Raw genomic sequence first — 25062 nt, forward strand, 5'->3', positions numbered from 1 at the left:
CATGCAAAATACCATATATAATTAGCCACATTTACACACTATAACCCACTCACCAATCTAAGTAGCTGAACACACATTCTACCACCCCACACAGTCAAAGTTGAGCCCATTTTACTCATAACAGATACAAACCAAAACTAAAAAATCCATCCTTCTCTCTATTGTTTTTTCATGAAATAAGCTATTTACCTTTTGCTGTGTAGCTTGTGTCTTGCTTGTGTCTTGCTTGATAGGCTTGCTGTGTATGTGGCATGTTGTCATGAACTGCATCAACATAACAGAGTAATAGGATAAGAAACCAAATAAATAATATCTAGCATTACCTATAATTGACTATCTTAAACTTCATTTATTTCATTATGTTAGAGGAAAAAAGCAAAAATGAGAAGGAAAAAAAATACCAATGTAAAATCGAATGCCAAAGATTGTCTTTGTAGAAGCATCCTGGAAAGCAGATTTTTTTATTAAAAGACCAGGACAGCCGACAGCCAAAAAATCGCAATTTTCACTACATGTACGAACTAGATATCAATTAAAAGATGAAAGATTGAATTATCTCCTGCAAGTTTTCTTTTTGCAATAGCTAATTCCGTGGTTAAGTTTTGAGGCCTCAAACTCAAAAGTATGGAGTTTACTCTAGAGCGTAATGCACCTTTGCGTTATTGCGCATGCACTTGCACATAGTAGCATTTCAATGACAGATAGATGATCTACCAAAGTGTGTGAGGACTTTTTGTTATTTGACACTGTCAACAAAATATCACAAATCAAAGTTGGAAATCTCATTTCTGGCGAAATTTGGACACGAAAAGTGCTATAAAAGCTATCTTCAGTCGAAAATCGAAAATTCCTCACACACTTTATGACATGGCATAATTATCTATCAGACCCCAAAAAATTGAAGGCCATATCTTAAGACCTGTCCTGTGGTTATGCCCAACAAGCTTGAGTTCTCGCCTCAAAATAATACGCTAGAAAAGTAAAAGATTTGGCGTGAATTCAGGGTCAACAGGTCACGGGAAACAGCAAAGACCCATTTTATCCCTCTTAGAATGCGATTTAAGAAAAATTTTTTTTTTTGCAAAAATAAACTTTAATAACTATTGATACAGGTTTTGCAAAAACCACAAAAACAAACAGTGGTGTCAAATTTACCTTTACCAAGACCTTAATCTGGCCTTGTTATGATGCTACTATTATTACTGTATTTCTTACTTGGTTTTCCGCAATCTGTTTCACAAGAAGTACTAGGTTGTTCTTCATCTGGATAATTAAGGAAAATGTATTGAGAGATTGAAATATGCAAAAATATATTTGCTTTCCTAGTCCGTCTTCACCTGTTGGTGAAGACGGACTAAGAAAGTATGTTGGTGTTGAACATTATCTTCTGTGTAAAGAAAATTGTAGTGAGAAGCAATTTCTTCCCCTCCTTATTGTTTTACTTTATGACAGTACAAAGAATGAAAAATGTTGTAGAACTGAATAATAATGAGTATTAAAACTGTATAATAGCTTTTAATGACACCACATAAAATTAATAGGAACTTAAGAAAATAAAATTTAAAGGAGTGAAAGAAACACTGCATTTAGCCTTATAGTGAGCTAATCCAACCAACAAATACCACCAGGAAAATAAATTTCAAACTAGCCGATAGGCCTTTAGTATGGATTGCATTTTCATACAGCCAAAGGGAATCAACACACAGTTTTAAGAAGTTTGAAATGTCTAAAGCTTTATGTCATTGTCAATTTAACATTTGAGCTGTGTCCTTTGTTATAAAAGCTGGTTTAGTTTGGTGCTCTCTCATTTGGTAAGCCAGGTTAGTTCCCAGGATTGGCCGAGTGGGGGTGCGCTGTCATAGGTATCATTATGGGAAAAGGATAATATTTGAAGATTCCTTAATAAGAAATGACCCACTTTTTGGCCGCGCAACCCCCTGTGTGTACTTCTGTAAGCCCTCTAGCCATTTTACTGCAAAATGGATTTTAGGTCACAGCAACCAGCCTTCACATTTGAGTTATGCTTTAGTAAAATAGATCCAGTACTTTGATCAAAATGTATACTTTATATCTTGTTACTGATAATGAGCCTTCTGTTTTTTTTTTCAAGGTGCCTATATTTGGTCAACATAGTTTTCACAGTAAAAATGGCAATTTCAATATTTCTGTAGCATCAAATAATTTTGGGGGGTTAAACCAGCCACTGTCTCCAGCCAGGACTGATTTGGACTTGTCATCACAAGGAAAATGCACAGAATAGTGTGTATTTGGCTCTGCCATATCCAGTATTTTTAGCCATAAATAAAAATTTCTGCAGTCATCTACCTGTGTTATACAGGTACATGAATTCTTCTGCATGTAAATATATATTGTCACTTATTTCTTAACTTTTAATCATTAATGTTCCCTATTGAGAAAAGTGTGTATTGGCTCTGCCTTACAGTATTTTTAGCCATAAACAGGTGTTTGGGGTGTGCGCAGGGTGCGTGTGCACCTCCCCCCTTGGTGGCCAAAAAGTGGGTCAATTCTTATTAAGGAATCTTCGAATACTATGCTTTTTCATGATACCTATGACTGTGCACCCCCTCTCGGCCATTCCTTAGAACGCGCCTGATAAATTAAAATGAACAGCTTCTAAAAAATATTTTTTCTGTGTTATACCTGTTTCAGTAGGTTGTTTCTTTTCACCATTTACATACATCAGATATCAGCATCAGACTCACACATTTAAATAACATGTCTCACTCTCAAGCTGAGATACACATTTCACAATCTGTCAACAAAATTTTTAAGACACAAAGTACCATGTTATAAAGCACAAAGTTAAATATTTTATGCAATAGACAAAACCTGAAATGATTTGCGCATTTGGTAAATCGCGAGATTTTTTAAGACACATAGTACCATGTTATGAAGCACAAAGTTAAATATTTTATGCAATAGACAAAACCAGAAATGATTTGCGCATTCGGTAAATCAAGAGATTTTTTAAGACACAAAGTACCATGTTATGAAGCACAAAGTTGAATATTTTATGCAATAGACAAAACCTGAAATAATTTGCGCATTCTGCAAATCGCAAGATTTTTTAAGACACAAAGTCCCATGTTATAAAGCACAAAGTCAAATATTTTATGCAATAGACAAATAGTGCTATGTTACAAGCACAAAGTTGAATGTCGTGAACGATATACTGAAATGTTTTAAGCAAAGGCAAAATGATGAGTTTTTTAAGACACAAAGTGCGATGTTTTGAGACACAAAGTAAGATATTGTGAACTAAACCTGCAATGTTTTAAGCGATAATCAAATAGTGCTTTGTCGTGACACTCAAAGTGAGTTGTCGTGAGGCAAATTGTTCAAAGTCGTGACCGAAAGGTGAGATGTTGTTAACGAAAACCTTGAGTGGCCCTCATGGGCTTCCGTAAGATAGTGCTATTGATATGTGTGAGGGGGTGAGGGAAGTAGAGTGACGTCATAAAAAGGGGGCTGTGTTAGAGGTAGAGGAGGGTGGGAAAGAGGTTGATTGGTCAGGGGGCTGTTATGTGTGGTGGTGGGGTTTCTTGTGCTGTGATTGTTTGGTGTGCTGTTTGTGGTGGTGGGGAGCGAGGTGGAAAGGCAGCATGTGTGTGTGTGGTAGGGGTTGGTGGCTTGTGGGTTGTGTTGTTGGGCTTTGGGTTTGTGCTGGTTGTGCACATGGGGTAAGTGGTTGGTAAGGTGTAGGTTCCTACCCTTGGCTCTCATTCTCTCTCCTTCCGTCTGCATTTGACCAGCCTTGATCTTGCTCTCTGATGATAAATCAAGCCTAGATTATGGGTAATCACACCACCTTATTTTCTAGCTTTTATGTCTATATACCCTGGCTGCTTTGTCTTCCTGTCAGGGGGGGGTGAATAGGTTCGCGGATCGGCGGATTCAGCCCCGAAATGCTCACGGATTATGGATTTTGATGATTATTTCAGCGAATTGGCGGATTTTGGAAATACAGCGGATCACGGATCTGTTGACAATTTGGGCACGGATTTCGGATTTTGACTGCTTTTACGGTCAAATTTCGGATTTTAAATGAATTTTAATCGATGCTACTGTTTATCTGTCAAACCATGCGGTTCTAAAAATATCTGCGGATCCACGGATTTGCCCCGAAAATGTTGCAAATCGGCGGATTTACATACCCCTATTCACCCCCCCTGTCATTCCTGCAACCCATCTCTTCAAGTACAATTTTTGCATAAATACATACTACATCTCATCTCTAATACCTATAAGTGCTACACATCTATTTTCTAGCGTGCATCCATCCACGCACTCTTTACACTCTATACAACACTTCTTAATTAATCATGTAGCCAATGGTCCTTTAATCCTATAACCTTTATTAATCTTTTATATCCAATTCTTTTCATCCGAGTTTAACAAGCTTCTGACAAGCACTGATCTAGTTATCTTACTTGAATTTTGACAAGACCACTTAACACTCACAAGATTCTCTATGTTATCATAAGAAGACATGAACAGGTAATCATCAACTTCCTCAAAAGGTCAAATATCACAGTTCCTGACCTAGCACTTCGCTCCATGCCCGTTCTCCTCTAACTTATAACAACTGCTATACTAAAATCCCCCCTTCATGCAAAATACCATATATAATTAGCCACATTTACACACTATAACCCACTCACCAATCTAAGTAGCTGAACACACATTCTACCACCCCACACAGTCAAAGTTGAGCCCATTTTACTCATAACAGATACAAACCAAAACTAAAAAATCCATCCTTCTCTCTATTGTTTTTTCATGAAATTAGCTATTTACCTTTTGCTGTGTAGCTTGTGTCTTGCTTGTGTCTTGCTTGATAGGCTTGCTGTGTATGTGGCATGTTGTCTTGAACTGCATCAACATAACAGAGTAATAGGATAAGAAACCAAATAAATAATATCTAGCATTACCTATAATTGACTATCTTAAACTTCATTTATTTCATTATGTTAGAGGGAAAAAGCAAAAATGAGAAGGAAAAAAATAAAAATACCAATGTAAAACCGAATGCCAAAGATTGTCTTTGTAGAGGCATCCTGGAAAGCAGATTTTTTTATTAAAAGACCAGGACAGCCGACAGCCAAAAAATCCCAAATTTGACTTCAGCCAAAAATATACTGTCGCCGTGCAATTTTAACTACATGTACGAACTAGATATCAATTAAAAGATGAAAGATTGAATTATCTCCTGCAAGTTTTCTTTTTGCAATAGCTAATTCCGTGGTTAAGTTTTGAGGCCTCAAACTCAAAAGTATGGAGTTTACTCTAGAGCGTAATGCACCTTTGCGTTATTGCGCATGCACTTGCACATAGTAGCATCTCAATGACAGATAGATGATCTACCAAAGTGTGTGAGGACTTTTTGTTATTTGACACTGTCAACAAAATGTCACAAATCAAAGTTGGAAATCTCATTTCTGGTGAAATTTGGACACGAAAAGTGCTATAAAAGCGATCTTCAGTCGAAAATCGAAAATTCCTCACACACTTTATGACATGGCATAATTATCTATCAGATCCCAAAAAATTGAAGGCCATATCTTAAAACCCGTCGTGTGGTTATGCCCGACAAGCTTAAGTTCTCGCCTCAAAATAATACGCTAGAAAAGTAAAAGATTTGGCGTGAATTCAGGGTCAACAGGTCACGGGAAACAGCAAAGACCCATTTTATCCCTCTTAGAATGCGATTTAAGAAAAATTTTTTTTTTGCAAAAATAAACTTTAATAACTATTGATACAGGTTTTGCAAAAACCACAAAAACAAACAGTGGTGTCAAATTTACCTTTACCAAGACCTTAATCTGGCCTTGTTATGATGCTACTATTATTACTGTATTTCTTACTTGGTTTTCCGCAATCTGTTTCACAAGAAGTACTAGGTTGTTCTTCATCTGGATAATTAAGGAAAATGTATTGAGAGATTGAAATATGCAAAAATATATTTGCTTTCCTAGTCCGTCTTCACCTGTTGGTGAAGACGGACTAAGAAAGTATGTTGGTGTTGAACATTATCTTCTGTGTAAAGAAAATTGTAGTGAGAAGCAATTCCTTCCCCTCCTTATTGTTTTACTTTATGACAGTACAAAGAATGGAGAATGTTGTAGAACTGTGAATAAAAAAAAATTGTTACTAAAAAGTAGAAACCCTCTCATTTGGTCATTTGTGTAACCGTATTTTGAATAATAATGAGTATTAAAACTGTATAATAGCTTTTAATGCCACAACATAACATTAATAGGAACTTAAGAAAATAAAATTTAAAGGAGTGAAAGAAACACTGCATTTAGCCTTATAGTGAGCTAATCCAACCAACAAATACCACCAGGAAAATAAATTTCAAACTAGCCAATAGGCCTTTAGTATGGATTGCATTTTCATACAGCCAAAGGGAATCAACACACAGTTTTAAGAAGTTTGAAATGTCTAAAGCTTTATGTCATTGTCAATTTAACATTTGAGCTGTGTCCTTTGTTATAAAAGCTGGTTTAGTTTGGTGCTCTCTCATTTGGTAAGCCAGGTTAGTTCCCAGGATTGGCCGAGTGGGGGTGCGCTGTCATAGGTATCATTATGAGAAAAGGATAATATTTGAAGATTCCTTAATAAGAAATGACCCACTTTTTGGCCGCGCAACACCCTGTGTGTACTTCTGTAAGCCCTCTAGCCATTTTACTGCAAAATGGATTTTAGGTAACAGCAACCAGCCTTCACATTTGAGTTATGCTTTGGTAAAATAGATACAGTACTTTGATCAAAATGTATACTTTATATCTTGTTACTGATAATGACCCTTCTGTTTTTTTTTTTTCAAGGTGCCTATATTTGGTCAACATAGTTTTCACAGTAAAAATGGCAATTTCAATATTCTGTAGCATCAAATAATTTTGGGGGGTTAAACCAGCCACTGTCTCCAGCCAGGACTGATTTGGACTTGTCATCACAAGGAAAATGCACAGAATAGTGTGTATTTGGCTCTGCCATATCCAGTATTTTTAGCCATAAATAAAAATTTCTGCAGTCATCTACCTGTGTAATACAGGTACATGAATTCTTCTGCATGTAAATATATATTGTCACTCATTTCTTAACTTTTAATCATTAATGTTCCCTTTTGAGAAAAGTGTGTATTGGCTCTGCCTTACAGTATTTTTCAGCCATAAACAGGCGTGTGCGCAGGGTGCGTGTGCACCTCCCCCCTTGGTGGCCAAAAAGTGGGTCAATTCTTATTAAGGAATCTTCGAATACTATGCTTTTTCATGATACCTATGACTGTGCACCCCCTCTCGGCCATTCCTGAGAACGCGCCTGATAAATTAAAATGAACAGCTTCTAAAAAAATATTTTTTCTGTGTTATACCTGTTTCAGTAGGTTGTTTCTTTTCACCATTTACATACATCAGATATCAGCATCAGACTCACACATTTAAATAACATGTCTCACTCTCAAGCTGAGATACACATTTCACAATCTGTCAACAAAATTTTTAAGACACAAAGTACCATGTTATAAAGCACAAAGTTAAATATTTTATGCAATAGACAAAACCTGAAATGATTTGCGCATTTGGTAAATCGCGAGATTTTTTAAGACACATAGTACCATGTTATGAAGCACAAAGTTAAATATTTTATGCAATAGACAAAACCTGAAATGATTTGCGCATTCGGTAAATCGCGAGATTTTTTAAGACACAAAGTACCATGTTATGAAGCACAAAGTTGAATATTTTATGCAATAGACAAAACCTGAAATAATTTGCGCATTCTGCAAATCGCAAGATTTTTTAAGTCACAAAGTCCCATGTTATAAAGCACAAAGTCAAATATTTTATGCAATAGACAAATAGTGCTATGTTACAAGCACAAAGTTGAATGTCGTGAACGATATACTGAAATGTTTTAAGCAAAGGCAAAATGATGAGTTTTTTAAGACACAAAGTGCGATGTTTTGAGACACAAAGTAAGATATTGTGAACTAAACCTGCAATGTTTTAAGCGATAATCAAATAGTGCTTTGTCGTGACACTCAAAGTGAGTTGTCGTGAGGCAAATTGTTCAAAGTCGTGACCGAAAGGTGAGATGTTGTTAACGAAAACCTTGAGTGGCCCTCATGGGCTTCCGTAAGATAGTGCTATTGATATGTGTGAGGGGGTGAGGGAAGTAGTGTGATGTCATAAAAAGGGGGCTGTGTTAGAGGTAGAGGAGGGTGGGAAATAGGTTGATTGGTCAGGGGGCTGTTATGTGTGGTGGTGGGGTTTCTTGTGCTGTGATTGTTTGGTGTGCTGTTTGTGGTGGTGGGGAGCGAGGTGGAAAGGCAGCATGTGTGTGTGTGGTAGGGGTTGGTGGCTTGTGGGTTGTGTTGTTGGGCTTTGGGTTTGTGCTGGTTGTGCACATGGGGTAAGTGGTTGGTAAGGTGTAGGTTCCTACCCTTGGCTCTCATTCTCTCTCCTTCCGTCTGCATTTGACCAGCCTTGATCTTGCTCTCTGATGATAAATCAAGCCTAGATTATGGGTAATCACACCACCTTATTTTCTAGCTTTTATGTCTATATACCCTGGCTGCTTTGTCTTCCTGTCAGGGGGGGGGGTGAATAGGTTAGCGGATCGGCGGATTCAGCCCCGAAATGCTCACGGATTATGGATTTTGATGATTATTTCAGCAAATTGGCGGATTTTGGAAATACAGCGGATCACGGATCTGTTGACAATTTGGGCACGGATTTCGAATTTTGACTGCTTTTACGGTCAAATTTCGGATTTTAAATGAATTTTAATCGATGCTACTGTTTATCTGTCAAACCATGCGGTTTCTAAAAATATCTGCGGATCCACGGATTTGCCCCGAAAATGTTGCAAATCGGCGGATTTACATACCCCTATTCACCCCCCCTGTCATTCCTGCAACCCATCTCTTCAAGTACAATTTTTGCATAAATACATACTACATCTCATCTCTAATACCTATAAGTGCTACACATCGATTTTCTAGCGTGCATCCCTCCACGCACTCTTTACACTCTATACAACACTCCTTAATTAATCATGTAGCCAATGGTCCTTTAATCCTATAACCTTTATTAATCTTTTATATCCAATTCTTTTCATCCGAGTTTAACAAGCTTCTGACAAGCACTGATCTAGTTATCTTACTTGAATTTTGACAAGACCACTTAACACTCCACAAGATTCTCTATGTTATCATAAGAAGACATGAACAGGTAATCATGAACTTCCTCAAAAGGTCAAATATCACAGTTCCTGACCTAGCACTTCGCTCCATGCCCGTTCTCCTCTAACTTATAACAACTGCTATACTAAAATCCCCCCTTCATGCAAAATACCATATATAATTAGCCACATTTACACACTATAACCCACTCACCAATCTAAGTAGCTGAACACACATTCTACCACCCCACACAGTCAAAGTTGAGCCCATTTTACTCATAACAGATACAAACCAAAACTAAAAAATCCATCCTTCTCTCTATTGTTTTTTCATGAAATTAGCTATTTACCTTTTGCTGTGTAGCTTGTGTCTTGCTTGTGTCTTGCTTGATAGGCTTGCTGTGTATGTGGCATGTTGTCTTGAACTGCATCAACATAACAGAGTAATAGGATAAGAAACCAAATAAATAATATCTAGCATTACCTATAATTGACTATCTTAAACTTCATTTATTTCATTATGTTAGAGGAAAAAAGCAAAAATGAGAAGGAAAAAAATAAAAATACCAATGTAAAACCGAATGCCAAAGATTGTCTTTGTAGAGGCATCCTGGAAAGCAGATTTTTTTATTAAAAGACCAGGACAGCCGACAGCCAAAAAATCCCAAATTTGACTTCAGCCAAAAATATACTGTCGCCGTGCAATTTTAACTACATGTACGAACTAGATATCAATTAAAAGATGAAAGATTGAATTATCTCCTGCAAGTTTTCTTTTTGCAATAGCTAATTCCGTGGTTAAGTTTTGAGGCCTCAAACTCAAAAGTATGGAGTTTACTCTAGAGCGTAATGCACCTTTGCGTTATTGCGCATGCACTTGCACATAGTAGCATCTCAATGACAGATAGATGATCTACCAAAGTGTGTGAGGACTTTTTGTTATTTGACACTGTCAACAAAATGTCACAAATCAAAGTTGGAAATCTCATTTCTGGTGAAATTTGGACACGAAAAGTGCTATAAAAGCGATCTTCAGTCGAAAATCGAAAATTCCTCACACACTTTATGACATGGCATAATTATCTATCAGATCCCAAAAAATTGAAGGCCATATCTTAAAACCCGTCGTGTGGTTATGCCCGACAAGCTTAAGTTCTCGCCTCAAAATAATACGCTAGAAAAGTAAAAGATTTGGCGTGAATTCAGGGTCAACAGGTCACGGGAAACAGCAAAGACCCATTTTATCCCTCTTAGAATGCGATTTAAGAAAATTTTTTTTTTGCAAAAATAAACTTTAATAACTATTGATACAGGTTTTGCAAAAACCACAAAAACAAACAGTGGTGTCAAATTTACCTTTACCAAGACCTTAATCTGGCCTTGTTATGATGCTACTATTATTACTGTATTTCTTACTTGGTTTTCCGCAATCTGTTTCACAAGAAGTACTAGGTTGTTCTTCATCTGGATAATTAAGGAAAATGTATTGAGAGATTGAAATATGCAAAAATATATTTGCTTTCCTAGTCCGTCTTCACCTGTTGGTGAAGACGGACTAAGAAAGTATGTTGGTGTTGAACATTATCTTCTGTGTAAAGAAAATTGTAGTGAGAAGCAATTCCTTCCCCTCCTTATTGTTTTACTTTATGACAGTACAAAGAATGGAGAATGTTGTAGAACTGTGAATAAAAAAAAATTGTTACTAAAAAGTAGAAACCCTCTCATTTGGTCATTTGTGTAACCGTATTTTGAATAATAATGAGTATTAAAACTGTATAATAGCTTTTAATGCCACAACATAACATTAATAGGAACTTAAGAAAATAAAATTTAAAGGAGTGAAAGAAACACTGCATTTAGCCTTATAGTGAGCTAATCCAACCAACAAATACCACCAGGAACATATATTTCAAACTAGCCGATAGGCCTTTAGTATGGATTGCATTTTCATACAGCCAAAGGGAATCAACACACAGTTTTAAGAAGTTTGAAATGTCTAAAGCTTTATGTCATTGTCAATTTAACATTTGAGCTGTGTCCTTTGTTATAAAAGCTGGTTTAGTTTGGTGCTCTCTCATTTGGTAAGCCAGGTTAGTTCCCGGGATTGGCCAAGGAGGGTGTGCTGTCATAGGTATCATAATGGGAAAAGGATAATATTTGAAGATTCCTTAATAAGAAATGACCCACTTTTTGGCCGCGCAACCACCTGTGTATACTCCTGTAAGCCCTCTAGCCATCTTACTGCAAAATGGATTTTAGGTCACAGCAACCAGCCTTCACATTTGAGTTATGCTTTAGTAAAGTAGATACAGTACTTTGATCAAAATGTATACTTCATATCTTGTTACTGATAATGAGCCTTCTGTTTTTTTTTTCAAGGTGCCTATATTTGGTCAACATAGTTTTCACAGTAAAAATGGCAATTTCAATATTTCTGTAACATCAAATAATTTTGGGGGGTTAAACCAGCCACTGTCTCCAGCCGGGACTGATTTGGACACACAAGAAAAAATGCACAGAATAGTGTGTATTTGGCTCTGCCATATCCAGTATTTTTAGCCATAAATAAAAATTTCTGCAGTCATCTACCTGTGTTATACAGGTACATGAATTCTTCTGCATGTAAATATATATTGTCACTTATTTCTTAACTTTTAATCATTAATGTTCCCTATTGAGAAAAGTGTGTATTGGCTCTGCCTTACAGTATTTTTAGCCATAAACAGGCGTTTTGGGGTGTGCGCAGGGTGCGTGTGCACCCCCCCTTGGTGGCCAAAAAGTGGGTCAATTCTTATTAAGGAATCTTTGAATACTATGCTTTTTCATGATACCTATGACTGTGCACCCCCTCTCAGCCATTCCTGAGAACGCGCCTGATAAATTAAAATGAACAGCTTCTAAAAAAATATTTTTTCTGTGTTATACCTGTTTCAGTAGTTTGTTTCTTCTCACCATTTCCAGTTGTTAGATATGAAATATCTGAAAAAAAGGGTAATATTTTTTTAGTATTCATAAAATCTTCTTCATGTGAATATATTGTCCTTAAATTTCAACTTTTTATCATTACTGATCTCTTTGAGTTTTGCAGAACAAGGAACACATAGGATTTCAAATAAGAGGCTTGATCCAGTTGTTTTTATTTTCTGTGGTGTTGCTGTCTATTTCCACTTTTCTAGAAATTTTCAATAGGTTGGATTTATCACATGCACAGTTCTCTAATGCAACATCTTGAATTCAATAGTGCAAAGAATAGAGCAGAGGACTGTTTTACCTTTTACTTCAGTGGTATAAAAATTGGTTATCATGAGACATTATGCTTCTTCTGTTTGAAGAAGCATAATGATATATGACTGCGCACCCCCAGGCAAATAAGACCTATCAGTCTCGAGATATCAGCATCAGACTCACACATTTAAATAACATGTCTCACTCTCAAGCTGAGATACACATTTCACAATCTGTCAACAAAATTGGCCTGATTTCGTGACCTGCTATAGCTTAGCAACCAATGAGCTAAAAAAAGCTATGTGCACTGAATATAATTACTGGAATTGTATGGCCTACATGGTTTAAGTACATAGTCTAAAATTAAACTATTTCATGGGGTAAAAATAACATTTTTGTTTGAGGGGAACATCTATACCCCCTCTTTCACTTATACAGCACTATACAGCGATATGGCAGCTTCACTCTTTCAGAAAATTCTAATTCCTTCAGAAAATTCTAACTTGAGAGGTCTGGCAAATGCTGGGTACATGTCTGTTGAAAACAAAGGCCCCCGCCTCCCACCACCCACAAATATAGTAACACATCTTGATGGACGTCGCACACAATAGAAGCCAACAATGGCAGAACAGTGGATGGAGTACCAACTACAATATTCTCACTTACCTTCTTTAGTAAAAAGTTTTGCTTTTAAATCTCTATTTGAGTCTCTCGTCACCATTCCAATTGCTTTTTTATTTTTCTCATCTTCAAATATTGTGGCTCCAACAGCACTAGGTGGTATAACTTCAGCATTCTCAACTTTCTTAACAATACGGTTCATAAAATAAAGTTTTATGACCTTTTTCTCCCAGAATGTGAAGGCGACGATGTCGCCCTGTTCAGATTTTGTCTTGCTCTTGTCGGGGGAGTAAGATTTCCAGTGATACAAATTGTAATTTGTATCACTGGGAAATGCACAGGTCAATTTAAAAAATCCACCCTTGTCAATAAAATCTGTGACACGCACATAGTACTCGCCAGAATGTTTTTCGGAATACCTAACCGCAATCAGATTCTTCTTTCCACGAAAACTTTCTAATAAGCTTGTTTTTGGAGTAATTAGTGTAACAGACTTATTTGAGTCTATTTCTTGTTGGAACGCACTCCCTACACACTCGCTTAATTGTGTGTTAAACGTTCCATCGTAAAGTAATCGCCGCAGCTGGAATAAACCTTTATAAGAAGGTTTCTCAGCGGCTAAAAATTTATCTTCCAACATTCGTCGCGTGATATTTCTACGAAGGACGCCGTTTCGAATGCGGGCTTATTATCCCACAGCGGATATACGCTTCACGCATGCGCTAGTCATTGTGGGCTCAAATAGTGGCCAGTAATTAATGAACGGAGCATGCGCTCTGGATCTCCCGTCCACGATCGTGGACGGCGGTTTGATCAAACGAACTTGCGACCCATGGCAGAGGTATCTTTTCCACGCGAACGCCAGCCAAGCGAAGTACAGAGAAAAGAGGCCTCTGCTAGCAGGGAAGGAACGAAGCTGATATTTTTGGTATCCACGCCACAGGTTTACCAGTCGGCTGATTTGTATTTTTATTTCCTGCTGATTAGCCGGTTTTTTTAGCGCATGCGAGATTTTTATAAAGTGGATGCGATCTTTCGTGTCCACACCACAGGTTTAGCAGTCGGCTGATTTTTATTTTTATTTCATATCGATCAACGGCGTATTTAGCGCATGCGCGAGTTTTATATAGTGGATGCAAGTTTTCGAGTCCACACCACAGGCTTCCCAGTCGGTTGATTTGTATTTTGATTTCATGCTGATCAGCGGTCTTTTTCGAGAACCTCTGTACTGAAACATGTTCGTCCCGTCCTCCGAGCATTCATTTTCTATTAATGGGGGGGGGGGGGGGGGGGGGGGGGGGGGAAATAGGTTCGCGGATCGGCGGATTCGGCCCCGAAATGTTCACGGATTATGGATTTAGATGATTATTTCAGCGGATTGGCGGATTTTGGAAATACGGCGGATCACGGATCTGTTGAAAATTTGGGCACGGATTTCGAATTTTCACTGCTTTGACGGTCGAATTTCGGATTTTAAATGAATTTTAATCAATGCTATTGTTTATCTGTCAAACCATGCGGATCTAAAAATATCTGCGGATCCACGTATTTGCCCTGAAAATGTTGCGGATCGGCGGATTTACATACCCCTATTCACCCCCCCCCCCCCCCCCCTATTAGAAATTTCTAGTTTATTCATTCACACAGTGAGCTTTGGGTACCTGTGGTTTGGGGAACCTCCAACAGAGCGCACAGGAATCCCAAGCGGTAGAATCGTTGTAAACACGAATTCCTGCATGCAAGTACGTGAAAAATTTAAGAGACCCAGTTCTACGGCGACAAAAAAGGAAACAAAAAAATATTGAAGAGGGCTTCCTAATATGGTGTTCAATAGCAAGATTGACTGGGGACTCTCCAGAAAAGTAGACGAGGGTGATCGTCACATCTTTTAGGGTATAAATTTTGACCTCAACTGCCATTAGGTAGTTGACCGACACAAAGAACGGCTGCGCGGGAGACCACATTAGGGGACATTAAAGGATTTTGCTATCTCTTATGGTATAAAATACGATCATCTGCTATTCAAAGGTGTTGTTTAAACCTTTTTTCTATTTTGTCATCTCTTAGGGTTAAAAATCGACCACACCCAATTTGCTATCGCTTAGAGTTTCTGTTGACCACGCCCAATTTTTGCCCGCTTTATCTTATCGAAAGTCCCCACCCCAAGGATGCCGTACCAGTCTTGCTACACGGCAAAAGCACGATCACTGATTCAAAACGTCAAGCTGTTTTGATGTGCTGACTCAAACACCATGTTCATTTTATTTTGTACATCACAAATCCACACCCATTTAACTTTTACTTCTCGCAATCTATTGAGCACGACTCGATTAGTGCGATGTCCTGTGGGGTGGAGGGTGGGGATATGAATATTGAACCCTGAAGAAAATTTGAAATTTGGAGTGATCTCAAATGCCCAAAACTTTTTAAAGTTCCTTAAAATGTTGTTAAGATTGCAGTGTGTTGTTTTAATGTGTGTGTGGATGCAAATTACACACACAACAAAAAATAGGGTTCTATCTCTCCCTACCCCTCTAGCACCAATGACGATATCTTCGCCCTTCACAACATTGTCAGGAGCATATAAATATTATTTTTAATTTAATACTCTGGACCTAAAGAATTATTGAAATTTACAGCATATTATATGTTCTTTCAGAAAAACTAGAATTGAATAAAAATCAGTACTACCTGCCTAAGAATATATATGTAGTGCTTAGATACTAAAATACACTAATAAACACAATACACTTCACTACAATGCTGCTAAGTAGACTAAAATTATAAGGCATTTCAAACTATTCAAGGCTGAGGCGGATCTACGGGTGGGCCGAGCGGACATTGAACTCCTTTTTACAGGTATTTCAAAAAGAACAAGAAATGTAAGGAAATTCACAGAAAAGCAATGAATCAGGGCTTGCTTCAGCCCCTCTTTCTGGAACTTCTGGATCCGCCCCTGGGGGGGGGGCAGATTTTCCCAGTGCCAACCCTTACTACTGCCCTGTTGTATTGCAGGGCCTTCAAGTGGAGATTGCTAAGTCCCTACTTAGGTGGAAGTTATTTTATCTTTTTAGTTCAAATAAAACTTAAGTCGACTTTAAAAAAAAAGTATCCAGAGGTCGGTGGAAAATAGCCAGCATTTGTACTTGAATTGTATCGAAGAGAAATATTCACTTTTCAGGAGTGGTTAAAGGCTTTCCCCTGTCACTGAAACCATCTGCTGAAAAGAAGAGATTCAAATGGACGTGAATAACTGATACAATAAAAAAAAAATTCCCAGAACCATATTCAGGGGCAGTGGAGGGAAGGGGGGGACTGGTATTGCATGGGTTACGCAGATGGGGTTTCGGGTATAAACATCTCACTACTTACCTGATAGCTCCAATTTCTCTAATGCTGTGGTGGCTGTACGGACATCTTCATCTTGCTCTGAGGCATGCACTTGAGTCATTTCTAAATTGAAAAGATATTATGGTTTACACACTGACTCTGACATTCATACAACAACAACAACAACAACATAACTTTATTTAAGGAAAATATAAACGGACAGCTAGCAAAAGCTATTCATGGTGGGAGGCAAGTATTCAAAAACTATAATTACTAAATACATATAACCCTGATATACATTCTTAATGTATAAAAACTGAATAAGAAACCAATAGGCAACAGACTATTGTGAATAAACATACCCAGGTAAGGTAGCCTTGGTTTGCCGTCTATTGCTTTTCAAGGGTTTTTTCAAAAAAACTGTCCATCAGACAGGCTAGCAATTGTTGGCGGATTTGAGCAGGCAGTAGAGGCAGAGAGCTATACAGTTTTATGGGATGCTTATTTGAACCAGATGAATAATAAAAATGCTGAACACCAACATTTGTCTGAATGGTTCATTTATATTGATAATGCACTCTCTAAAAATAAAATATCCAAAATCATTACAGTACCTTCCAATGTCTCTGCTATATCTCTCCTTCCTGCTTGCTTCAATGCAACCATCAATACTTGAATAGTAGCAGATGCTGCATTTAGCTGTTTCCATTTATTAAGCATTTGGGTAGATTTCTCCTTTGTCTTACGGTACTCGTCCTCTATATTGTCAAGTATACTTTCCTTTAATTTTAACCTTCTTCCAACATCTTTCCAGTCAATGCTTATTTCCTCCGCTATAGAGGTGATTATCTCTTGAGTGACAAGGTTTCTTTGCACAGTCGTACTTACTGTGGAATATAAACATTATCACTTTGTTCAAATCCCCAAATAGAAAAGAGGGGAAAATGTAAGTCATTGAGGGGGATTATTAGTTACTTATTCACACTCTTTCCCTGTACCACTGTACCTAATATTAAGTTTTTTAATTGAAGAATGGATTAAAATTCACATTGATTCAAGAGGAGCTAATTAATAATTGTTTTAAACATCTCATTTGAATAGGGTTTCATAGCCTATGAAACCTTGTGTCACGCAGGTTGAAAGGACGCAGGCTTTTTAAAGCCTTTAAAGCCCAGGACCTCAACATTTCTGGGGGACCCTGGACAGCAATGTTAGTACTTACTGAACACCAAATTAAGGGGTGCAGACACCATCTCACAGCATGCAGCACCAGCTGACAGGGTGCAGGCACCAGCTGACAGGGTGCAGACACCAGCTGACAGGGTGAAGACACCAGCTGACAGGGTGCAGACACCAACTGACAGGGTGCAGACACCAACTTTTAGGGTGCAGACACCAGTTCAGACACCAGTTTATGGGGTGCAGACACCAACTGACAGGGTGCAGACACCAGCTGTCAGGGTGCAGACACCAGCTGACAGGGTCCAGACACCAGCTGACAGGGTCCAGACACCAGTTTATAGGGTGCAGACACCAGCTGACAGGGTGCAGACACCACCTGACAGGGTGCAGACACCAACTTTTAGGGTGCAGACACCAGTTCAGACACCAGTTTATGGGGTGCAGACACCAACTGACAGGGTGCAGACACCACCTTACAGGGTGCAGACACCAGCTGACAGGGTGCAGAAACCATCTCACAGCATGCAGACACCAGCTGACAGGGTGCAGACACCAGCTGACAGGGTGCAGACACCAGCTGACAGGGTGCAGACACCAGTTCAGACACCAGCTGACAGGGTGCAGACACCAGCTGACAGGGTGAAGACACCAGCTGACAGGGTGAAGACACCAGCTGACAGGGTGCAGACACCAGCTGACAGGGTGCTAGCAACATCTTACCGGGAGCTGTCCACATTTTCATGTTTTATTTCAAACCAAGCATATAATCGTAATGCCAGCCACCATAGGCTTGCCAAATGCTCTTGCTGTTTACATGTGGATGTTGTTGCTGTTTACATGTGGATGTTGTTGCTGTTTACATGTGGATGTTGTTGCTGTTTACATGTGGATGTTGTTGCTGTTTACATGTGGATGTTGTTGCTGTTTACATGTGGATGTTGTTGCTGTTTACATGGGAATGTTGTCACTGTTTACATGTGAACATTGTTGCTGTTTACATGTGGATGTTGTTGCTGTTTACATGTGGATGTTGTTGCTGTTTACATGGGGATGTTGTTGCTGTTTACATGTGGATGTTGTTGCTGTTTACATGTGAACATTGTTGCTGTTTACATGTGGATGTTGTTGCTGTTTACATGGGGACGTTGTTGCTGTTTACATGGGGACGTTGTTGCTGTTTACATGAGGATGTTGTTGCTGTTTACATGTGGATGTTGTTGCTGTTTACATGGGAATGTTGTTGCTGTTTACATGTGAACATTGTTGCTGTTTACATGTGGACATTGTTGCTGTTTACATGTGGATGTTGTTGCTGTTTACATGTGGACATTGTCGCTGTTTACATGTGGATGTTGTTGCTGTTTACATGTGGATGTTGTTGCTGTTTACATGTGGATGTTGTTGCTGTTTACATGTGGACATTGTCGCTGTTTACATGTGGATGTTGTTGCTGTTTACATGTGAACATTGTTGCTGTTTACATGTGGACATTGTCGCTGTTTACATGGGAATGTTGTTGCTGTTTACATGGGGACGTTGTTGCTGTTTACATGTGGATGTTGTTGCTGTTTACATGTGGACATTGTTGCTGTTTACATGTGGATGTTGTTGCTGTTTACATGTGGACATTGTTGCTGTTTACATGTGGATGTTGTTGCTGTTTACATGTGGATGTTGTTGCTGTTTACATGTGGATGTTGTTGCTGTTTACATGTGGATGTTGTTACTGTTTACATGTGGATGTTGTTGCTGTTTACATGTGGTTGTTGTTGCTGTTTACATGTGGACATTGTTGCTGTTTACATGGGAATGTTGTTGCTGTTTACATGTGCGGATGTTGTTGCTATTTACATGTGGATGTTGTTGCTGTTTACATGGGAATGCTCTCGCTGTTTACATGTGGATGTTGTTGCTGTTTACATGGGGAGGTTTTTGCTGTTTACATGTGGATGTTGTCGCTGTTTACATGTGGATGTTGTTGCTGTTTACATGGGGATGTTGTTGCTATTTACATGTGGATGTTGTTACTGTTTACATGTGGATGTTGTTGCTGTTTACATGTGGATGTTGTCGCTGTTTACATGGGAATGTCGTTGCTGTTTACATGGGGAGGTTTTTGCTGTTTACATGGGAATGTTGTTGCTATTTACATGGGGACGTTGTTGCTGTTTATATGTGGATGTTGTTGCTGTTTACATGGGGATGTTGTTGCTGTTTACATTGGGATTTAGGTATTTCACCCTACATAGCTTGCTTATTAATCAAAAGTTTATTAATTTAAGGAGAGGTCCAAGCCAAAAGGGATTATTTGTCCAAATCTCCCTTGGCTTCCGTCCTGTGCAAAGTTTTCTGAGCTTAATCCTGGCTAAGCCCTTGTCAGAGTTGAATTCAGACTTAAGTACAAACAAACTTTAAATACCTTATACCTTCAAACATTGTACTTTGGATAAATCAAAGGTATTTATATCAAAAATGGATTCTTCGTAGAATTTTAAAGGCTGTAGATCGTGAAACATGTTCCAAGTAATTTATCCTTTAAATCCTGTCTCCCAATACTTCTCAGCCTTTCTCCAAGATATTCGAGATTGTCATCACCTAACTTGTCCATTCGGATCAACTCCTCGTAAAGCTGTAAAGGTGTAGAGATTTCTTCAGCTCTACCTGCCGAAATAACATCAGCACACTCATGCTTCAATGCAGTGATGTTCTCTTTTGTGAGTTCTTGCCCTATGCTATTCAACAGCTTCCTCACTTGGGCCATATTTTGGCGTTTTGAGCAAATCGATGATTCCTCGAAAGAGGGAATTTCCGTGTGGCGAGGAGACTGGAACTTAGCGTGACGTCATTCTATGACCTTCTAATGGGAACGATTGGATTTGGATTGGGGAATGTTACCTGCTTATAACATAAGCCTTTGTAAGTATATATTGTTTTTGTTTATGCGTTATAAACAGTGTTAGCACCACTATAAATATAGGTGTCGTGAGTTTGGGGAAGGGAAATGGGGTTGTTGTGTTTGTTTAACAACAAGAACCATCTTCAAAGTTATAGATGATAGCATGTTTTTACACAACCTAAGGGAAGGGTCATCATTTAACGGGGAGGGGGAGGGGGGAGGGCTGCTATGTTTGGGGGGAGGGTTTGATACAGGGTTTAAGGGAGGGCTTTATTTTTTTGTATTCTGCTCAATTTTCGAGCCTCCTAAACATCTTGAATTTCAATTTTTTTTTTCTGGGGAAAACCCCAGACAACCTGTAAAATAGATAAATGAATGTGAGGCGTCTTCTGCTTGCACTTTCGTGGCTTGCGTCTTCGCGGGCTTTAAAAGCCATTATCCTCTAAAATGTGGCTTCTACTTTTTTTATCTTACAGTTTTGGTTTTATTTACTTCCATAACCGAATTTGCGAATTTCTTAATGTCTAAGTCCCTTCCCCTACAAACTTTTTTGGGCATGCCTAAGCCAGTGTCCCCCACTCTTGCACTCGGTTACGGTTATATAATTTCTGGTGCTCCTGGAAGAACGTGCCGTACGTAGAGCATCTCACAACTGAGTAAAATTTCTACGCTTTTTTTTTGTTCCGGGGGAGGGCCTTAATTTTTGTGCTTTATTTTGGGGGAGTCGAAATTTTTTAACCAGAAACCCCCGCCCCCCATTAAATAATGACCTTTCCATCCCAACGTGAACCACTATAATTGCTTGGAGGGAGCCCGGCGAACGGAGAGCAAGTCTAATTTTGGTATCGCATATGGGAACGAAGTTCCCTGCTAGCAGAGGCCTCTTTTCTCTGCATTTCGCTGGTCTAGCGTTCGCGAGGAAAAGATACCTCTGCCATGGGTCGAAACTGTTTTCGTTGCGCCTGCGTGAGCGTTTCTAAGCGACTGTATGCCGTGCCAAAACCCGTACCATCGCGCAAAAGCTGTAAATATGCTAATTTTTGTCGCAAATTATGAATCAAGTTCCGGTTAGTTCTCCTCTTCGAAAAAAGAAAACAACTGTTCAATTTCAATCACCTAAAACGTAACTAAAAAGATTTAACAGCAAACGCAGCAAAGACGAGTTTTGTCTTGTTTGTGGGATAAATTTCAAGACATCTGGGCAGGCGAGTTTCACAGTTGGACTCGAACAAAATGTTAATTCCAGAAAAATAGGCAAAAGCTGTAAACGGTAGATTGACTCGTTAGTCAAAAGAGAGAAAATTCTGAATGAAGACAAGGCATTGGCTTCTTTTATAATTCGTCGCGTGATATTTCTACTGAGGACGCCGTTTCGAATGCGGGCTTATTGTCCGACAGCGGATATACGCTTCACGCATGCGCTAGTCATTGTGGGCTCAAATAATGGCCAGTAATTTTAATTATTAAAATAAACGGAGCATGCGCTCTGGATCTCCCGTCCACGATCGTGGACGGCGGTTTGATCAAACGAACTTGCGACCCATGGCAGAGGTATCTTTTCCTCGCGAACGCCAGCCTTGCAAAATACAGAGAAAAGAGGCCTCTGCTAGCAGGGAAGTGGTGGTGGGGAGCGAGGTGGAAAGGCAGCATGTGTGTGTGTGGTAGCGGTTGGTGGCTTGTGGGTTGTGTTGTTGGGCTTTGGGTTTGTGCTGGTTGTGCACATGGGGTAAGTGGTTGGTAAGGTGTAGGTTCCTACCCTTGGCTCTCATTCTCTCTCCTTGGCTGCTTTGTCTTCCTGTCAGGGGGAGGGTGAATAGGTTCGCGGATCGGCGGAAATGCCCCGAAATGCTCACGGATTACGGATTTTGATGATTATTTCAGCGGATTGGTGGATTTTGGAAATACAGCGGATCACGGATCTGTTGACAATTTGGGCACGGATTTCGGATTTTGACTGCTTTGACGGTCGAATTTCGGATTTTAAATGAATTTCAATCGATGCTACTGTTTATCTGTCAAACCATGCGGTTCTAAAAATATCTGCGGATCCACGGATTTGCCCCGAAAATGTTGCGGATCGGCGGATTTACATACCCCTATTCACCCCCCACCCTGTCATTCCTGCAACCCATCTCTTCAAGTACAATTTTTGCATAAATACATACTACATCTGATCTCTAATACCTATTAGTGCTACACATCGATTTTCTAGCGTGCATCCATCCACGCACTCTTTACACTCTATACAACACTTCTTAATTAATCATGTAGCCAATGGTCCTTTAATCCTATAACCTTTATTAATCTTTTATATCCAATTCTTTTCATCCGAGTTTAACAAGCTTCTGACAAGCACTGATCTAGTTATCTTACTTGAATTTTGACAAGACCACTTAACACTCACAAGATTCTCTGTTATCATAAGAAGACATGAACAGGTAATCATCAACTTCCTCAAAAGGTATATAATATATATATATATATATATAATTAGCCACATTTACACACTATAACCCACTCACCAATCTAAGTAGCTGAACACACATTCTACCACCCCACACAGTCAAAGTTGAGCCCATTTTACTCATAACAGATACAAACCAAAACTAAAAAATCCATCCTTCTCTCTATTGTTTTTTCATGAAATTAGCTATTTACCTTTTGCTGTGTAGCTTGTGTCTTGCTTGTGTCTTGCTTGATAGGCTTGCTGTGTATGTGGCATGTTGTCTTGAACTGCATCAACATAACAGATTAATAGGATAAGAAACCAAATAAATAATATCTAGCATTACCTATAATTGACCATCTTAAACTTCATTTATTTCATTATGTTAGAGGAAAAAAGCAAAAATGAGAAGGAAAAAAAAAATACCAATGTAAAATCGAATGCCAAAGATTGTCTTTGTAGAGGCATCCTGGGAAGCAGATTTTTTTATTAAAAGACCAGGACAGCCGACAGCCAAAAAATCCCAAATTTGACTTCAGCCAAAAATATACTGTCGCCGTGCAATTTTCACTACATGTACGAACTAGATATCAATTAAAAGATGAAAGATTGAATTATCTCCTGCAAGTTTTCTTTTTGCAATAGCTAATTCCGTGGTTAAGTTTTGAGGCCTCAAACTCAAAAGTATTGAGTTTACTCTAGAGCGTAATGCACCTTTGCGTTATTACGCATGCACTTGCACATAGTAGCATCTCAATGACAGATAGATGATCTACCAAAGTGTGTGAGGACTTTTTGTTATTTGACACTGTCAACAAAATATCACAAATCAAAGTTGGAAATCTCATTTCTGGCGAAATTTGGACACGAAAAGTGCTATAAAAGCTATCTTCAGTCGAAAATCGAAAATTCCTCACACACTTTATGACATGGCATAATTATCTATCAGATCCCAAAAAAATTGAAGGCCATATCTTAAAACCTGTCCTGTGGTTATGCCCGACAAGCTTGAGTTCTCGCCTCAAAATAATATGCTAGAAAAGTAAAAGATTTGGCGTGAATTCAGGGTCAACAGGTCACGGGAAACAGCAAAGACCCATTTTATCCCTCTTAGAATGCGATTTAAGAAAATTTTTTTTTTTGCAAAAATAAACTTTAATAACTATTGATACAGGTTTTGCAAAAACCACAAAAACAAACAGTGGTGTCAAATTTACCTTTACCAAGACCTTAATCTGGCCTTGTTATGATGCTACTATTTTTACTGTATTTCTTACTTGGTTTTCCGCAATCTGTTTCATAAGAAGTACTAGGTTGTTGTTCATCTGGATAATTAAGGAAAATGTATTGAGAGATTGAAATATGCAAAAATATATTTGCTTTCCTAGTCCGTCTTCACCTGTTGGTGAAGACGGACTAAGAAAGTATGGTGGTGTTGAACATTATCTTCTGTGTAGAGAAAATTGTAGTGAGAAGCAATTTCTTCCCCTCCTTATTGTTTTACTTTATGACAGTACAAAGAATGGAGAATGTTGTAGAACTGTGAATAAAAAAAAATTGTTACTAAAAAGTAGAAACCCTCTCATTTGGTCATTTGTGTAACCGTATTTTGAATAATAATGAGTATTAAAACTGTATAATAGCTTTTAATGCCACAACATAACATTAATAGGAACTTAAGAAAATAAAATTTAAAGGAGTGAAAGAAACACTGCATTTAGCCTTATAGTGAGCTAATCCAACCAACAAATACCACCAGGAAAATAAATTTCAAACTAGCCGATAGGCCTTTAGTATGGATTGCATTTTCATACAGCCAAAGGGAATCAACACACAGTTTTAAGAAGTTTGAAATGTCTAAAGCTTTATGTCATTGTCAATTTAACATTTGAGCTGTGTCCTTTGTTATAAAAGCTGGTTTAGTTTGGTGCTCTCTCATTTGGTAAGCCAGGTTAGTTCCCAGGATTGGCCGAGTGGGGGTGCACTGTCATAGGTATCATTATGGGAAAAGGATAATATTTGAAGATTCCTTAATAAGAAATGGCCCACTTTTTGGCCGCGCAACCCCCTGTGTGTACTTCTGTAAGCCCTCTAGCCATTTTACTGCAAAATGGATTTTAGGTCGCAGCAACCAGCCTTCACATTTGAGTTATGC

General features: G+C 38.6%; 2 protein-coding genes across 5 annotated transcripts in view; both read right to left on the reverse strand.

The window, feature by feature from the left end:
* The window catches only part of LOC116614957, a 38720-nt gene that overhangs the window by 6765 nt on the left and 6893 nt on the right, over positions 1 to 25062 (reverse strand). The window contains exons 6-16 of one of the 4 annotated variants that reach the window (XM_048721309.1): positions 24185 to 24232; positions 23120 to 23194; positions 12133 to 12186; positions 10624 to 10671; positions 9558 to 9632; positions 8467 to 8523; positions 5886 to 5933; positions 4819 to 4893; positions 3732 to 3788; positions 1216 to 1263; positions 190 to 264 (exon numbers count right to left, since the gene is read on the reverse strand). In XM_048721309.1, the coding sequence (XP_048577266.1) occupies positions 190 to 264; positions 1216 to 1263; positions 3732 to 3788; positions 4819 to 4893; positions 5886 to 5933; positions 8467 to 8523; positions 9558 to 9632; positions 10624 to 10671; positions 12133 to 12186; positions 23120 to 23194; positions 24185 to 24232 (660 nt within the window). Of the gene's footprint in view, positions 1 to 189; positions 265 to 1215; positions 1264 to 3731; positions 3789 to 4818; positions 4894 to 5885; positions 5934 to 8466; positions 8524 to 9557; positions 9633 to 10623; positions 10672 to 12132; positions 12187 to 13098; positions 13751 to 23119; positions 23195 to 24184; positions 24233 to 25062 lie in introns of those variants that run through there. The other 3 variants (XM_048721313.1, XM_048721310.1, XM_048721311.1) reach the window with 3 other exon arrangements.
* LOC125559735 (FAS-associated death domain protein-like) lies at positions 15636 to 17894 on the reverse strand. The gene is made up of 4 exons (XM_048721316.1): positions 17606 to 17894; positions 16998 to 17270; positions 16426 to 16506; positions 15636 to 16273 (listed from the first exon to the last, which is right to left on the reverse strand). The coding sequence occupies exons 1-4, from the start codon at positions 17634 to 17636 to the stop codon at positions 16224 to 16226; spliced, it is 435 nt and encodes a 144-aa protein (XP_048577273.1). The 5' UTR covers positions 17637 to 17894; the 3' UTR covers positions 15636 to 16223.

The sequence above is a fragment of the Nematostella vectensis genome, chromosome 14 (genome assembly GCF_932526225.1).
Source record: "Nematostella vectensis chromosome 14, jaNemVect1.1, whole genome shotgun sequence".
Classification (NCBI taxonomy): domain Eukaryota; kingdom Metazoa; phylum Cnidaria; class Anthozoa; order Actiniaria; family Edwardsiidae; genus Nematostella; species Nematostella vectensis.

What these genes read in the sequence shown, in the direction of transcription:
- LOC125559735 (XM_048721316.1), bottom strand. Translation starts at nt 17,636, where the DNA reads ATGGTGTCTGCACCCCTTAATTTGGTGTTCA. An exon ending in ACCCCTTAATTTGGTGTTCA is followed by an intron (nt 17,271 to 17,605) that starts GTAAGTACTAAC and finishes TATATTCCACAG; the next exon opens with TAAGTACGACTGTGCAAAGA. An exon ending in AGAGAAATTGGAGCTATCAG is followed by an intron (nt 16,274 to 16,425) that starts GTAAGTAGTGAG and finishes TCTTCTTTTCAG; the next exon opens with CAGATGGTTTCAGTGACAGG.